Source organism: Euprymna scolopes, chromosome 5, assembly GCF_053919585.1.
Source record: "Euprymna scolopes isolate OS-2025 chromosome 5, ASM5391958v1, whole genome shotgun sequence".
NCBI lineage: Eukaryota > Metazoa > Mollusca > Cephalopoda > Sepiida > Sepiolidae > Euprymna > Euprymna scolopes.
This window is the reverse complement of record NC_136486.1, coordinates 85,154,205-85,171,984: the sequence shown is the minus strand read 5'-3', so window position 1 is coordinate 85,171,984 and position 17,780 is coordinate 85,154,205. Positions and strand designations below refer to the sequence as shown.

General features: G+C 31.6%; 1 protein-coding gene across 3 annotated transcripts in view; it reads right to left on the bottom strand.

The window, feature by feature from the left end:
- LOC145276919 (NBAS subunit of NRZ tethering complex-like) overlaps positions 1-17,780 on the bottom strand; it is a 199,874-nt gene that overhangs the window by 66,610 nt on the left and 115,484 nt on the right. For all 3 annotated transcript variants that reach the window (XM_080128386.1, XM_080128388.1, XM_080128387.1), the window contains 9 exons: positions 17,679-17,737; positions 17,409-17,511; positions 16,181-16,398; positions 14,874-14,986; positions 14,421-14,500; positions 12,745-12,837; positions 10,579-10,697; positions 2,249-2,336; positions 481-867 (listed from right to left, as the gene is read on the bottom strand). In XM_080128386.1, the coding sequence (XP_079984512.1) occupies positions 481-867; positions 2,249-2,336; positions 10,579-10,697; positions 12,745-12,837; positions 14,421-14,500; positions 14,874-14,986; positions 16,181-16,398; positions 17,409-17,511; positions 17,679-17,737 (1,260 nt within the window). The remainder of the gene's footprint in view (positions 1-480; positions 868-2,248; positions 2,337-10,578; positions 10,698-12,744; positions 12,838-14,420; positions 14,501-14,873; positions 14,987-16,180; positions 16,399-17,408; positions 17,512-17,678; positions 17,738-17,780) is intronic.

Sequence of the window (17,780 nt, the reverse complement as noted above, 5' to 3'; positions counted from 1 at the left end):
AATAAAAAGAATTTGAAAGAATATCAAATAATTAATGTAGTATTTAAAATTGAATAATATTGCCTTCCCCTTCCCTCGCCACAATTTGTATAGTACAATTTATATAGTACTAATACAGGAAAATCTTTTTTGTATTTTAAGGATAATAGTTTGGTTCATTGAGATTAGTAGCCAACATACAAATATTTTTCATTGATCTGGACGAACTATTAATTTGCAGAAAATTCTCATGTCTAAAGTATTCTAGAAAGTGATTTTTATTTTCTTTTAACAAATTTTTTAATCAAATTTAACTTTTGTCACTAATGAATAAAGCTTGTATAAAAAAGAACAAATTCTGAATCTCGGTTCAATAGAGTATTTGTAATATAAAATAGATATCTAAAATAGTTCATAAAGTATTTTATTATTAGGAAGCTATTTTGTATAATCAATTTTCAAATATTGCTTTCTGAAAGGATAAACAAGTGAATGTCTTACCTTGTCTGAAACACTGTTTTCAATAAGTTTTGCATAAAATGGATGACAACCTTGTGCATCAAAAGTTTTGTTAATGAATTCAATTTCTTCATCATCATTTTCTGGATATGAGGAACCATGTGCAGGAATCTTTTTCACTAAATTTTGTATAGTACTCTGCCACCATTTAGAATCTGTAATGGATGATAATTCTTTCTTGGTCCTTTGGCCAGCAGTCATCAGAATCTCTTTTGTTTGATTGATGACTGCTAGAGAAGTTGGAAGGCTTTGGACAGGCATTACGAAATCAAACAGATCACTACCATTTTGACTGCTACTCATCTCAACACTCTTCTCTGACGGAGACAAGGAATTACCCAATTCAGCACTCACTTGGTCATACAATAACTACAAAAAAGTTTTAAAAATTTCTAATTATATATGTGTCATGTCAATATTTAGATATGTTGAGAAAATCTAGTAGCACATATGGATAAAATAAGAAAAGTAAAAAAGAAATTATAAAGAAATCAGTTTCTCATTTTTTTAAATAAAATATGCATTTAGATTTTAAAGAAACATACAATGGTGACAAAAAATTTAGGTTTCTAAGATGAGAAGAATTAAAATAAGTTCTAATTCATTAAATATGGCAACTTAGTTTTCAATGCAATAAAGGTTTGGCACAATAGAGAAATGCTTTGTACAATGATTGGCAAAACCTTGTTTAAATCTGCTTGGTACTGATAAATGTTGACTAAGATGGTACAACCAGTCCAATAGAAAGAAAGGTGGAGACCTATTGAAAGAGACATTTGTACTGGATATAACCATCAAAGAAGCCCACAAGGCAGACTACATAAAATGAACTCAAACAGTGACAATTGAACTTGAAAGATACTGTGGCGAAAAATAAATGGGAAAGCCTCACAAGTGTTGAGCTCTGCAAGAAGTAAACAACGATGTTAAATAATGATGTTTTCTCCATTTAGCATCGTTGTTGTTTGTTTGCAGCATTTTAATGTTTGTAAGAAAATGATAACTTGAATATGCATGGCTTTAGTATTCAGTATGCATATAATTAAATAAAATATTTAGTATTTGTAAATTATGTTTAATATTTATATTATTAATATTAGTACTTGTACAGTTTAATCAAGACATTAAAAATGAAAATATCAAAAAAAAGTTTAAATTGTATGTATTCATTATGGAATGAAGTTGTCTGAAAAAGATTTCACTTAATTTTATCAAGTAGATTTTTTTTTACAGCGAAAAAACAATTTGTTATGATACCAAGCAAAAGGTTCAATTTTTAGGAACAAAAGCTATTATTAAAGATGGGAAGGGAGTGTCGGCGCTTTACATGGAGTTATCTCCCCGTGGCAATTCAAACAAAAATTAAAACAAAACCCAAGCGTTCTCATAAAAACGTGTTTTTCCGCCGTAAAAAAAAAAAAAACTACTCGATCAAATTAAGTGAAATTTTTTTCGGAGATCTTCAGTTCAAAACAATATTTTTTCCGATATTTTCATTTTTTAATGTCTTGATTAAACTGTACAAGTACCTTAATATTTTCATTATTTATTTCCATGTAAAAATATCTGTATATTTGTTTAAATATTCTAAAAAAAAATTGGTTAAATTTGGATAAGTTTATTCACATTAACAAGTTCATAATGAGATTAATTTTAATGATATTACATATATATAAACATTTTTCATACAAATCCATCATTCGTATAAGGTTTACGGATAACAATGCTTATGAACTTTGGAAAACTTTACCTGCATTTCCAAATGTGCCTTCGTTTGTAAAATTGGTTCAATCATGTCAGAAGTGCAATAAGTGACAGCAAATTCCATTAACTCAATCCTGTAAAATGCAAATTTATTGTTTTGTGTAAAAGTTGAATGTTGTATACATTAACTTTTTGAGAAAAAATATAAAGAAACTATGAATTGTTTTGTTGAAATAAAAATGTCTTCTTTAGGTAATCAACATGATATTGAAATGTTTCCTCCTCTTTTTCTTTTATTCATTTTTACCTTTTTTAATTTTATTTAAGTAGTAATAAGTAATCCGAGAAAATGATACATCTTTATATTGTTGCAGATTACATATTACAGAATTGTGTGGAATTTAGAAGAAAATACTATAGAAAATTTATTACTAATGGTAAGCTGAAGAAAATCAATTAGGGGGAGATAACAAAAAATTCAAAGGCAAAAAATGGTTGGAGCACCTAAAAACTAGTCAATAACTTGAATAGGGATTGCAGAAAATGGTGTAAATTAATAAAGTCAATAAGGAAGAGTAAATTAACCTTACAATAGCTCTTAGAATTATTTGAATCTGGCTTCCTTAGACAAGTTTAAAAAAAACAGATGAATTAAAAGTTTTTCACAATGAAATGAGAAAATGTTATGAATGTCAATATTCAAGAATAAACTTTATAATAAATAAATATCACCATAATAAGGCATTTTTAAATGTCCCCTAAAAGTTTAGCAATTCAGTAACTCACATTCTATAGTGAAAAAGACTGGACTCAAATAAAGCTAAGAAGAAACTAAAGTTTAACTTTTATAATTGTTAATATCCATTACAAATCAAAAAAACCATTTAATTGGAGAGAATAAATGCATCAGCACCTACTGAATGAACTTGAACTTCTGTCCTATTTTTTTGCTATTTTTACTCATCAAAATATAGATGGTATCATTATATTGGATGAGGTCATGGAAGAAAGGGATATATTTTATAATCAGATGTAAGATACGAGTTTTGTTTCATCATGATTTTCATGAATCCTTAATTCTTTCTCAGAATCATGAATAGTTTTAGTACAAGATTATCAATCCCAACACCCTCATCAGAAAATATCTAGATATTCAAGTAATTTAAAAATTGTACTTAGAAGTTTATGGAACATAGATGTTGTGAAGGAACATAACTGGCTATACACCGGTTACAAACTGTATATATATATTGGACTGTTTGGCAGACAGCGGCAGACAGCGGCAGACAAGCAGTCGCAGTAAGACGGATAGTCTTACGTGTTGATTATCAGACTTTCTTCCCCATACTTGTTACTATGTACTTCTATTTACCTTAGGCGAGCAGCCTTACGTTTCTGTATTATAAATAAACCCCAGTACACATACCACTCGGTGTAACTCACGTTTGTCTTTATTTCCTAAGTATTTAGGAATATAACAATGGCGACGAAAGGATGTTCTTTCTCTTAACAGAGATAAATTACCGTACCAAGGACTGTGTACAATGCAAGGATTTTTTGTTTTACGAAAAAAACAAACTACACAAGGATTTTTGACCACGTGCGTCAATGAATTTAAAAATTTTTCCTACCTAAAGTAGCGAAAAGTACGGATTTTTCTTCGTAAAGAACTCACAAGAAATTATAGAAACATGTTCAAGGTAAAGTGGAATTTATATTTATTTTGACAAGTAAAAAAAAAAAAAAAAAAAAAAAAAATGGTCGCAAGTTGAATTCGAAACTACACTAAAGGATTACGAGTTTCGAAAGAAAAAATATAAATACAACGACTATTGTACCATTTTATGCCACGTGGGAACGGCAGCCATATATATTTTTTTTTTTTTTGGGAAAATTAATTGTTTGTTATTGCCTTTATATAAATAATTGGAACTATTTGTCGTGGGAAGTAAGAAATATTTTGTGTATGAACTTACGTTGTTGAAAAAAAAAAAAAAAAAAAAAAAAAAGAATTATTTTACAAAGCCTGTTGAATTACTATGGATGAACTTTGTTGAAACGTGTTGTGTCTGCATATTGCTACTAATTTACGATATACGTAAATTTACGATTTTTCTTTGGAATTATTGTGTAGAATTCGAAAAGACATTTTTGTACTAGAAGCTAACATGGAACAATTAGCAGAGTTAACTAAGGCTCTAGCCCTTAGCATCCAGGAACAGACAAAAATGACTCAACAATTTTTAGCGCAACAACAACAACAACAACAAATTCAACAACAACAGCTACAGCAACAGCTGCAACAACAACAAGAAAGAACACAAAAAACTTTAGAGGCACAACAAGAACAAACAAACATACTACAACGACAAATGTCGACACAGCAAAAGAATTTAGAAAAGCTAATTCTAACGTCGACCGGGAAGAAGACTAATTTTTCTGCCGAGGGTATTTCAAATTCACTAACGGAATTTCGTTACTCCCCGGATACTGGTGTTACTTTCCCTGCATACTACAGAAGATACGAAACAATTTTTACGAAAAGATGTTTAGACTGGACCGATGAGGAAAAAGTTACCCTGCTACTACAAAAACTGGGTACTGATGAAAACACCAAGTATGCAAATCTAATTCTACCAAAAAAACCGGAGGAGGTTTCGTTCGAGGAAACAATTAGTACCTTGTCGAAAATATTTGATAAAAGGGATAGCCTATTTCACTCTAGATACAAATGTTTGAACATTCAGAAGGCAGAAGCTGAAGACTATCTAGAATATGCTTGCACTGTGAACTGTTTATGCGAATCATTTAAATTGAATGAAATTTCCGCAGACCAATTTAAATGTTTAATCTTTGTACAAGGTCTCACAGCACCAAGGGACAAAGATATACGTTCACGGATCCTAACAATTATGGAGGCGGATCCTAACATAACATTGCAAAAAGTCACTGAAGAGTGTCAACGTCTGATTAACATAAAGAAAGACAACACTCGCATTGAAGAGAAAAATATTTTTAAGGTGCAGCAAGTAAAAAGGCAAGGGACCACAAGAAAGTCCAGGTTCCAAGAACACAGGATCCTTAAAGGATACAAAGACCCAAAGCTAAAGTGTAAATGTTGTGGTAGTTTAAGACACAACAATAAGACCTGCTGGTTTAGGAACAAAATATGTTATGAATGTGGTCTCAGAGGTCACAAGGGAACATACTGTGCCCAGAAGAAAAGACAAGGGACCGATAATGTAAATACGCTTCGCATGAATAAAGAAAAAAGCTGCGAAAGACGGAAATATGTTGATGTTCGGATAAATGGACATCTGGTTACATTGCTTCTGGATAGCGGTGCAGATATTAGTATTATAAATGAAGATATATGGAAAAGGATAGGTCGACCTGAATTAACGAAAACCAGAAAGACGGCGAGAAGTGTGTGCGGCAAAAGATTAGAGTTCAAGGGAGAATTAAAATGCAAAGTGACATTCGCTAACCAGACTCATAAATCCAAAGTGTACGTCGTACCAGGAAAGAATACATGCCTGTTTGGGGTAGATTGGATTGTCCTGTTTAATTTATGGGAGAAACCCATAAATTCGTTTTGTAACGTTTTAACTGCAGAAAAAGCAAACCAAAGGGAAGACTTCCTGAAGGATTTGAAAACTGAATTTCCCAATGTTTTTGCCGAAGGACTAGGACTCTGTATTAAGACAGAGGCAAAATTTGAATTAAAGAAAAATGCCACTCCAGTATTCAAGCCTAAAAGGAATGTGCCTTTTTCAGCGATGGACGCAATCGAAAAAGAGTTGGATAGACTTCAACAACTGGAAGTCATTGAAAAAGTTAACCACACAGATTGGGCAAGTCCAACCGTGTATGTAAAGAAAAAAAATAACAGAATAAGGGTCTGTGGAGATTTTTCATCGGGTTTAAATGACTGTCTATTGGACCATAATTATCCCCTTCCGTCCGCAGAAGATCTGTTCTCTAAGCTTAACGGAGGAAAAATTTTTTCTAAGATAGACCTCTCAGATGCTTACTTGCAAATTAAGATCAGCGATGAATGCTCCAAATACTTAGGCATAAATACTCATAAGGGCATTTTTAAGCTAAAGAGGCTTCCTTTTGGATTAAAGGTTGCTCCTGCTATTTTCCAGCAAATTATGGACACGATGCTGGCAGGGTTGGAATTTTCAATGGCCTACTTTGACGATATCCTAATTAAAAGTGAAAATTTGCAAGATCATAAGAAGCATGTAAAAGAAGTGTTCAAAAGAATACAGGAATTTGGTTTTAAATTGAGCCCAGAAAAATGCGATTTTTTTTATGAAAAAAAATTAAATATCTAGGTCAAATAATCGACAAAGAGGGTCGAAGACCGGATCCACAAAGGACTGAAGCAATTGAAAAGATGCCTGCTCCAGATTCAGTGACAAAATTAAAATCGTTTTTGGGATTAGTTCAATACTATGCAATTTACATCCCTAACATACATAATTTAAGAGCTCCTCTTAACGAGTTACTGAAAAAGGGTGTTAAATGGAACTGGAATAAGGAATGTGAATCTGCTTTCCAAAATATCAAAAGATGTCTACTGTCAGACTTAGCATTGGCACATTTCAATCCAGAAAAGGAACTAATACTAGCAACGGACGCCAGTGATTACGGTGTTGGCGCTGTATTACTTCACAAGTATGAGGATGGTAGGACAAAAGCTATCGCCCATGCTTCAAGAACGTTGGTTGCAGCGGAGAAAAATTACAGCCAAATTGAAAAAGAGGCGCTGTCGATAATATTTGGAATTACAAAGTACAATCGATTTCTCCATGGACGATCTTTTATTTTGCAAACCGACCATAAACCCCTACTTACCATATTTGGATCAAAGAAAGGCATTCCCACACATACTGCGAATCGATTACAGCGATGGGCTGTAACCCTCTTAAACTATCAGTTTAAGATGGAACATGTATCCTCAAAAAAGTTAGGACACGCAGATGCATTATCACGGTTGATCCCTAAAAGAAGCGAAAGTTTCGAAGAAACGGTAATTGCTGCGCTTAAAGACGAAAGTGAATGTACAAGTTCAATGTGTAATATGATACGTGAACTTCCGGTAACTTTCGAAAAAATAAAAAAAGAGGCAGTAAATGACATTTTCATTAAGAAAATGAAAAATCAATTGGGATGGATAAAAAAAAATAAAAAGGTAGATCAAACAACGCCTTTTTCCATCTGTGAAGATGTGCTCATGTATGGTGAGAGGATCGTAATTCCACTAACGTTACAGAGGAAAATTCTGAAGGAATTTCATACAGGTCATCCGGGCATTTCGAGAATGAAATCCCTTATGAGAGGATATGTGTACTGGCCTGGTATGGACAAGGAAGTTGAAAAATGTGTCAAGACATGCAGAGGATGTCAATTAGCAGCTCGAGATCCTCCAGTAAAAACGACGCCATGGCCAAAGACGGACCTACCCTGGTCACATCTGCATATTGATTATGCGGGACCTATAAATGGTTATTTTTACTTGATTATTGTAGATTCTTTTTCAAAATGGCCAGAAATATTTAAGTTTAGACATCCAACAGCAAAAAACACTGTGAGTGCGCTTAATGAAATTTTTAGCCGTTTTGGAGTGCCAAAAACCTTAGTGAGCGATAATGGAACAGCATTTACTGCTCATGAATTCAAAGAATTCTGTGACTCACTAAATATTCTACATATGACAACACCTGTGTACCATCCACGATCGAATGGGTTGGCCGAAAAATTTGTAGATACGTTTAAAAGGGCACTTAAGAAAAATCTTACTACGGACACAGACGAACAATGTATTCAAACATTTTTAGCAATTTACAGGGTGACACCAAATCCTAATAATAATGTCAATTCTTCCCCGGCTGAGCTAATGTTTGCAAGAAAGATAAGATCTGTCTTCGATAGGCTGCTACCAGAGAAAAAGAAAGTTTTCAATAAAGAAAACCTTAATACCAAGTGCTTCTCCCCAGGTGAAAATGTATATTTCAAAAATTTTCAAAATGGACGAAATCAGTGGGTTGAAGGTATTATCAAAAAAAGGATTGGGAGCATGGTCTATACCATCCAAGGATTAAGTTTTGTCTGCAAAAGACACAGAAATCAAATACGTCCCAGACTGTCTCCAAATGTGGAAGAGACACCAATGGAAACATTGTGCGATATTTTTGATATACCAAAACCAGCGTGTGTACCGCAAACAATGAATATTTCGCCTGAACCGACCATACGGGCTGGACAGAAACCTTTACCCCGGGTAACGCTGACCAGAAGGAAAAGCGCAAGAAAGAGAAAAGTTACCAGGAGATTAAGCCCTGACCCTAAAAGGAAGAGGTATTTAAGCTAAAATCAGGAAGATTTCAGCTTCAGGGGGAGGTGTTGTGAAGGAACATAACTGGCTATACACCGGTTACAAACTGTATATATATATTGGACTGTTTGGCAGACAGCGGCAGACAGCGGCAGACAGCGGCAGACAAGCAGTCGCAGTAAGACGGATAGTCTTACGTGTTGATTATCAGACTTTCTTCCCCATACTTGTTACTATGTACTTCTATTTACCTTAGGCGAGCAGCCTTACGTTTCTGTATTATAAATAAACCCCAGTACACATACCACTCGGTGTAACTCACGTTTGTCTTTATTTCCTAAGTATTTAGGAATATAACAATAGAAAATTGACTTAGAGCTTACTTTCAGCAGATTCATAGCTCTCACTTCCTCCCTATTTTGTCCTTTAGTTCATACATTTCATTAGTGAAGTTTCTGACAAGGAAGGAAGAATTGCTGTATTTTGCTTCAGCTGTTGTGTTGAGTGGGTTATATGTGGAAAGTTCAAATCCTTTCATAATACTCATCATGATTCAATTGTCAATCTGTTTATCTCATTAATCTTGATCCTCAAATATTTTTATTCTATTATAATTTATATATATCATTTTTTATCATTTTTATTAATAAGCTACCACGATAAAAATAGTGGTAGCTTATTAGTAAAACTGATAAAAAATGATAGATATAAATTATAATCATTAGATTTATACTATTACAGTATCATATCTTTCAAGTGCAATGGTTTTGGGTCTAATCCAGGTGTTTGACGTATATTGGGATCCTGGATGGAAATCCTGTGTGTCAGTAGCCCCGGGGTTAGGAATTTCAAGGGGAAATTCTCCTCCCAAACACACATTGTAAGATAAAAGAAGATATGCAGCGTGCCAGTTGTAATGATATCACAACCAAATGGCACTTGCCAAGGTTCGAACAAGCATTATCCTCATGAACCACCCCAATGACATTCACGGTTAATAATTAGGATAAGGCAATCAGAAAGACGATGACACAATCGAGTATGAACGTACTAGAAATACATTAATTTACATGAGTGTAATACAGGTGAATGCAAAAAAAAAAAGATAAAACAACAATAATGCAAACGAGGTGCAGACAACATTACGGGTCGAGGTCGGGGTGGATGGTGGAGGGGGGTGCGATAATAAAGTTTATTCATGAAGACGTATTGTCTCTTCCCCCCCCCCTTTTTTTTTGAACGAAAAGAAAATCGAGTCACAGTTATTGTTCGGAATCAGACAGTAATATGTTTCTTCTTTCTTTGCACATGGCAAAAAGTCAATTTATACACAACAAGAATGAGATTTGAGCATAAGGACATGGGAGAGGGTTGGGGAGAATGAAGATTGGAGGATACTTAACTCTTATTGTTTATCCATTTCTGACAAGCGTGCGTTGTTAACATAAATGTCCTTTCTTTCCTTCGTCACCGGTTTTTTTTTTTTTTTTTCAATATTATTCTTGATGCGTGATTTTCAGTATATAGTTCTCCATTGGAGGGATATTTATCTCCAAGAATAACATTCGGCCAAGGTAGATCCAAGCTTTGAGTTGATTTCCCTTTTCGGTCTGATGGCGATCCACCGATCCGGGTTGAGTGGGCTGTATTTCAGTCACATATGCATCTTTCTACGCTGGTGTTCAACCCCATTTTCTCAGGGGCGCTGATTTTACCAAGTATTCTCATTGCTGTCAGCAGCTCAACTGAATTTCCCACTCAAGTTTTTTTCCTTATGAGATGGGTGTGGGTTGGGGTTTCTGTCTGGCTTACATCCATTCATGTTTGCTATCTTCTGGAAAGGCAATGGGGATGAGGCAGGGGATCTTGTCTCGGTAACTTCCTTTGCGTGGGTGGAATGGAGAGAGGTTGGGGAATGGGGTGTCTGCTTGACTAATACATACATTTATTATGACATAAAGAGAGGGGAGTGTATAGTCTTTTCTTATAACACAAGCATAATAAAGTAATAATAATTCATGGTTACAAACCTTGTGCCAAGTACACAATTGCCCTCTTTAGCCAAATGCATACATACACTCCAGGCGGGAGGATAACCAGCAGCCATGAGTCGGGAACAAGCAGAATAGGCACATGTATAATCTTTGGCCTGGTGAAAAAATAAAAAAATCTTATTAGTTTCTTTATCATTATTTACCAACAAAAATAAAGACATGAATCTGAAATCATTTGTAAATAATTGTTATTATAAAGGACATTTGGTGTCTGTAACAAAAACTATATCACAAAAGAAAATTTATTCTTAAAGATTTTTAATATAAATTTAAAAAGCAAAACTTTATCTTATTTTGTTTTTCATTATAATCTTTTATCTTAATTTACTGAATTAAAAATATATCAATGAATTTGTATCATTTCAATAATTGAGATTGTTTTAATCTTGAGTGTTATTCTCACAACATTTCAGCCAACATAACCTCTGACTTTCTTTCGCTAGATCTTGTCAAACTCAGATATCTTAGATTAAATAAATATGTTCCAACGGTGCTCAGAGAAGATCAGAAAGAATGATGTTGTCATGACAGCAGGGAGATGATCGAGCTGATCAATTCAGATCCTGCAGTTCTTGATGCTCTGGTGACCTGCGATGAAAGCTGGATCTACTGCTATGACCCAATGACCAAGAGACAGAGTTCCCAGTAGAAGCATGCTGGCTCTCCCAGACCCAAGAAAGCCAGACAGAGCAAATCCACCCAGAAACTTATGATAATCCACTTTTTTTTAACATCATAAGCACGATCTACATGTACTGGATCCTCACTGTAGAGACAGTCAACAAGGAATACTATGTTGAGGTTTTAAGGAAGTTCAGGAAGAGATCATGTCAGAAGAGGTTAGCACTCTTCAAATCAGGTCAGTGGTATTTCCACAACTCCATCTTTGTCACAGACTATTTGATCAAGATGGGCATCAAGATAGTTCCTTACCCTCCGTATAATCTAGACCTTGCTCCCTGTGACTTTTGGTTATTCCTAAGGAGATGAAAGAGGCTATGATGAGGGTCACTGACACACACACAAGACGACTTCCATGGAGCCTTCCAGAAGTTGTTGGAATGGTACAACAAGTGCATTGCAGCCAAAGCAGATTACTTTGAAGGAAACTAGAGTTTCATGTGTGTACTATCAATAAAAGTGCCCATATGAAAAAAGTCTGGAAACTTATTGAAAGGACTTTGTATAAGTTAAAGTGGCTAATTTATTTCATTTTTGACTTCTGCTTCTGTTCTGTCTTGCCAGTGTATACTGTAGAAAAAGTTCTGATTAATACTTACGTAATTTCAGTTTAATTTTAAAACTCTACATAAAAAACTAGTCTTTAGTCTTTCTTTTTAGAATGGTTGTATTTTTAATGAAATATGTTATAGCTAAAATATATTTGTTAGTCTTTACTTAAAAATGTTTTTTAAGAATGGTTTTATACAATAAAAATATATTTTAAAATTTCACATGAAAAATTGTTTCTACTTTTAAATGTTTTTGTTATCTTGAAATAAAAATATTTTTTAGTCTTTACATTGGAATGTTTTTTTTTTAAAATTTACATGAAAAATAGTCTTTACTTTGAAATGATTTTTTTAATATCTTGTAATAAAAATATATATTAGATATAGAGTTTGAAAATTAAATTAGAATTACTTATGTTGATGAAAAAAAATTATCAGAACTCCTCCTCACTAATATCACAATTTGCACCAACTTCTCTTATACTGTAATTCACAATACTAACTCCCAACATTTATGTTCTCTCTCTCTCTTGTCAAAAACTCGATTCCCTGACTTCTCTAGTTCATCCTTCTTATAGCTGCTATTCTCCTTATATGCAAATGCCACATGTATATAAAGAATCTATCTACAAACTTTCACTTCTCTTCTTTTTCCTTCCCCGTTCTTGTTATCTGACAGGCTAAATAGAGGTGCTGCCACTTACGTGAGTGAATGTTCTATGACAGTATTAATTAGAAGGGACTTTTCCTCTGCATAAACGAGCAAGACTTCTGCTAAACAAAATGGAAGTCAAAATGATATAAGTTTATTTAACATAACTAATTTAGTAAATTTAAGTTGATTTGTGTATAATACATTATTTTTATACAAAAATTTCATCAGGGGAAAAAACAGGAATGCAATACTTACAATGAGTGCCATTTCAGCAATTAACTGGTGTACATTTCCATCAATTTCTGACTCACATTCAGACACATGCAAAAGTTTAGCCAGTTGTAATAACTGAAATATAAAAATCATGAAACAAAAAAACATGCTATTATTATTTTCAGTGTTTATTACTGATTTGGAAAATATTTTTCAAGAACATAATATCTGCTACAAATTTGAAATTAAAAAAGTTAAAAAAAAAAAATTTTTTATCAAAAGTGAAATAAACAGATCTTGTGTTGTTGACAAATATGATTATCGCTAAAAATAATAATTTTGCTAATAAAACGATACTTGTACAGTTTAATCAAGATATTAAAAAAATGAAAATATTGAAAAGAATTATTTTGTACGTACTTGTTATGGAATAAAGTTTTCATACAAAAAAAATCACAATTTGATCGTTTTTTTTTTTAGAGAGGAAAATCAAACTTTAATGAGATCGATTGTGCTGTGGCCATCTTGTTTATCGCGGATGAGGGGGGGGGGGCGAGGAGATAACTCCAATCACCACTTAAAGTTTTTTCAAAATTTGACAAGATCATTTTGAAACATGGACAGAACAAATATATAGATAAATATTTGGGGTTTTTTTCACTTATTTTACAGAGTTTCTATGTCGTTTTTTAATCCCTTTTTCATTTTGTCCTTTGTTAATCACTTTTACGTTTAAAGGTGCCCTCCTTGTCCCCGGAAATAGGCAACAATACAATCCATCTCATTAAAATTTGATTTTTCTCTATAAAAAAAAAAAAACAACACCACTTGATCAAATTAAATGATTGATTCATTTTTGTATGAAAACTTTATTCCATAACGAGTATGTACAATATAATTTTTTTTTTATATTTTCACTTTTTAATGTCTTGGTTAAACTGTACAAGTACCAATAAAAGCGATCTTTTTTAATAAAATAGTTCAATGCTTGTGAAATATAATGTAATTTCTAAAAATGCATTTTAGGTGATAGACACTATGACATACTGATGTGTTATGTCGAAATCAGTAAAAATTCCAAAATTTACGAAAAATGATTGTGTAGACGATCTACTAGAATAATTTTTTTTCAAAAAAAAAAAATAAATAAAAACAAAAAACACATAAATATTAACAATCAAGCATTTTCCATTTTGAAATGGCAGATTAAAAATTTTCATATATATTTTTTCAAAGGGAACAAAAATGCTTCTTCTTCCTAAAAATGCTTAATTTCTAAAATGAAAAAAGAAGGTATAACTTCAAACGCCTCAGTTATTTCTTTTGGGACAAAATATTGGTCAAATAATTAAATCACAACTTCTTTGTTTATTGATATTCTATGAAAAGTTAAGGAGAAATATATATAAGTTCACATTAAGATATATTAATATATTTTTCTTTTCAAATTTTTACCTTTGTAGTTTATCAGACTGACATGAAAAATCTGTTAAACGCCTTGTTATGCTTTGTTTTAGTTTTTCCTATTTTCAGTTCTCTGCAGACTAAAACCTTTCTTTAGGTCAATCTGTCTCATTTGTCATTATAAAGACATGTAAAATAATCAGAAGCAAAGAAGAAATTTATTCAATTAATGTTATCAAGAGCAGATCATTTGAAAACAGCCACCATTTTGCTAAGCATTTCTGGATACTCAGCTGTTGATTAGATATACTTACCTTTTCAGACTGTCTATAAGCATTTGTTCGACTGTTTATAGATTCTTTCACTAAATCCAATCTGTTTTCTTTAAGGCGAACTGGAAAATAAAAATGTTTTCGATTTCAGCAGAATACAACTTAAAGCAGAATATATTAAAAGTTACAATAACTTTTCTAAAATGTCTCCATCCATGGTCTTGAGCCCCTGGAAAGGCATAGGCCATCCACAACTTTTGTATATGCTTTTGTAATGAAGAGTTCTTTTTTCAGGGGGAGGGTGATAGCCCCACGCCCAACCTTCCCAAATGATCACTCATCTGGTACTGGCCAGGCTCAACATTGCTTAACTTTGGTGATCTGATGAGAACCGATGTGTCAACATGATTGTGCCATACTTTTTTCTAAAATGTAGCTTATATTTTATATATATGAGAAAAAAAAATTATATATAATTATAATCACAATACTTACTTTGCAATGGTAAAATGCTGATTCCAAATTCTTCTAAAATGGATAAAGATTCAATTAAATCCAACTCTTTTTGAATATCTTCGGAAGAATCTTCTATCAAATTTAGACAAGTCCTATAAATATAAATTTTAACATTTATTAAAATAATATTCATTATTTCTTAAGGCAAAGGCTTTTTCTTTTCGCAAAATATAAAATAAAACAGTTTATGTTAATGTGAAGCAAAATTTAATTTCTATACTGACAGTAACTTTATTAAACTCTATTATTACACTATTGTTACATGTTAATAAACATTTCACTAAGGCTTTTTTCTTCTTATATATATTTTAATCACACAAAATACATGCTATGATATTTTTCATTTTAGTATTAGCTTGTTTTAAAAAAAAATCATTTTAATTTTCCTAATTAGTCTTAATTTGCAATCAACTCTTGAAGTGACCCATCTCTTATTACATTTAATTTCTGTTTATCACTTTCACCTTCTCCCAATGTTTAAGATCTGCCTTTCATTCTTCTCTCACACTTCTCTCACTCTCTCTGTTTATTAAGTCATAGGTAATAAAATTGACTATAAAATGTTAGATTATAATAGTCCATGATGAATAAAAGGAAATATTACAACTGATGGAAATACTATTTAATCTATAGCTTGAGAGGGAAAAAGAGAGAGTGAAAAGAAGATAGAAAGAGAAGATATAGTTAAAAGAGACTAATTTTGGATTTGTCATTTGTATTTTATTGGCTTTAAAAAATCCCCAAATATACAAAAAATAAAATAATCAGTTCTTGTTCAGAATTCACATGATATTAAAAATAAAAATGAAAAAAAATCCGTATGATTTATGTAGCCATGATGAAACAATAATATCACATTCCAAAAATCATATAAATTGATTAAATAATTTTATTTATAAATAAGAAAATTAAATTTTATGAGTAACAAAAGAGTGGCTGTCTTGTCTGCTATTTTTAAAACAATCCAAAAAAGAAAAAAAAAAAAAAAAGTGATAAATTAATAATTAAAACTTGATGGATTTATGTTATAATGCCTATGAATTAATCGCTTAAAAATGATTTTCTTTATAAAAATAAAACTACTTGATCAATTCATGACTTTTGGATTATGAAGTTTTCATTTTGTCATGGGTACATACATTATAGAGATTTTTCTTTATTTTTGTTTTTTAATACGGGGGAATTTTAGTTAAAAACCAAATAATCTAACCCAGACTTAATAAGTAAATCAATGAGTCACTTTTTTTTATATAATTTATAAAACAAAGATTTTTTAAAAAACTTACTTGGCCATGATCATTGAAAAGTGGCTGAGATTTGTTGCAGAGTTGAAATACTCCTGAGCTGCATTTACTACCAAGCGGACAGAATCATCAAAAGCCACCTTAATCGTAATATCTGCACGTTGCAAAGCTTTTGGTTCATTTCGTTGTCTTGTGATGTAATGTTTAGCCAAGTTGATTACTCCGATGTCACTTGAACAAAGCATACTTGCAGCATAGATCTGAGTAGAAAAATAATAACATTTTAATCAAGTCTTTCACAATCATTGAATGCATATGAAAAACAACTTTAAAAGTTGAATGCCTTAAAAATCAGTATTAAACAGAAAATGCTATGAATAAAAAGGAGAGGATAAATTAAAATCTTTTTTTTCCTTAAAATTAAAATTGTCTTATTTTTAATATTTTTTAATCTAATAAGTTAAAATAATATCTATATATATATTCATTTGTTAACATTATCCTTATTATGACAGAAATTTGTGTCTGTTCAAAATCCAGAATATTACTTTAAAAGAATATAGTTGCAAAAAAAAAAAAAAAATCCTGATAATTATATTTAACAAACCAGCTTATTTCATATAATGAGAAATCTTTTTGCTAATGAGCTGGAAGAAGAGGTCACTGAACAATCAGAAAACGAAATCACTCCATAAAATTACTCTGCTATCAACTAATCAGAAACTGGAATCACTCCATAAAATATACTGAATTTCTTAGAATTCCTGTACATATATTTTGTCTTCACATGGAAAGGAACTCTGCTGTTCATTTGTGTCAGCAAACTTTTACAATTCAAAGCTTCTCTGGATTGACACTGCCATTCTTTTGAGAACAACATTTCTCTACTCTTAAAACTAAAATGGCTTATAACTCAAAACTTACAATAAATTAAAGATTTTTTATAGTGAAAAATTTAATATTCAAAAAGATATTTTTTTTAAATACCTTTTTCAAATTGTGACGCAATCTCTGCACAACATTTGTTTTATTTGGATGTTTGTTATTATTTTAGATTAATTTATTTTTTTAGTTTATATGTTTTGCTTAACTAAAATGTTTTGTAAATAAAACTTTGTGTTTTTTGTATCTTATAAATCTCCACAACATTTTGAAAACGTTTTGTTTGGTAACAATAATACTTTTTTAATTATTATTTTATTATTTTTTTTTGTTGGTTTAATTTCCAAACAGAGAACTTGAGAATAACATGCTATGAACAAATGCGTACCTCTAAGGCGTCAGCAGGTGTGACATTCTGGAAGAGCCTTTCTCGAAGATGTGTGATATTTTTGTAAAAGTCAAACCATTCTTTCTCTTTCATGATTGGTGTTCTAAGAAAAGAAATATAAATCATTAATTTTTAAATTCATGCAAAAGTGATATTCCCTATATTGCATATCAATGATTCTGAAAAAAATATTATAAATTATAGATATGAAAAATATTTTGTCATCAGCACAAATTTTTCCATTTGAAACAAGGAATAAAATCGACTTACCGTCTGCCAGCAGAACGAGTTAATTTTACAATCAAATTCTTTGAAGATTCAGCATCTTTCTATTTAATGGAATAAAAAAAAAGTTAAAATTAGTTAGAATTC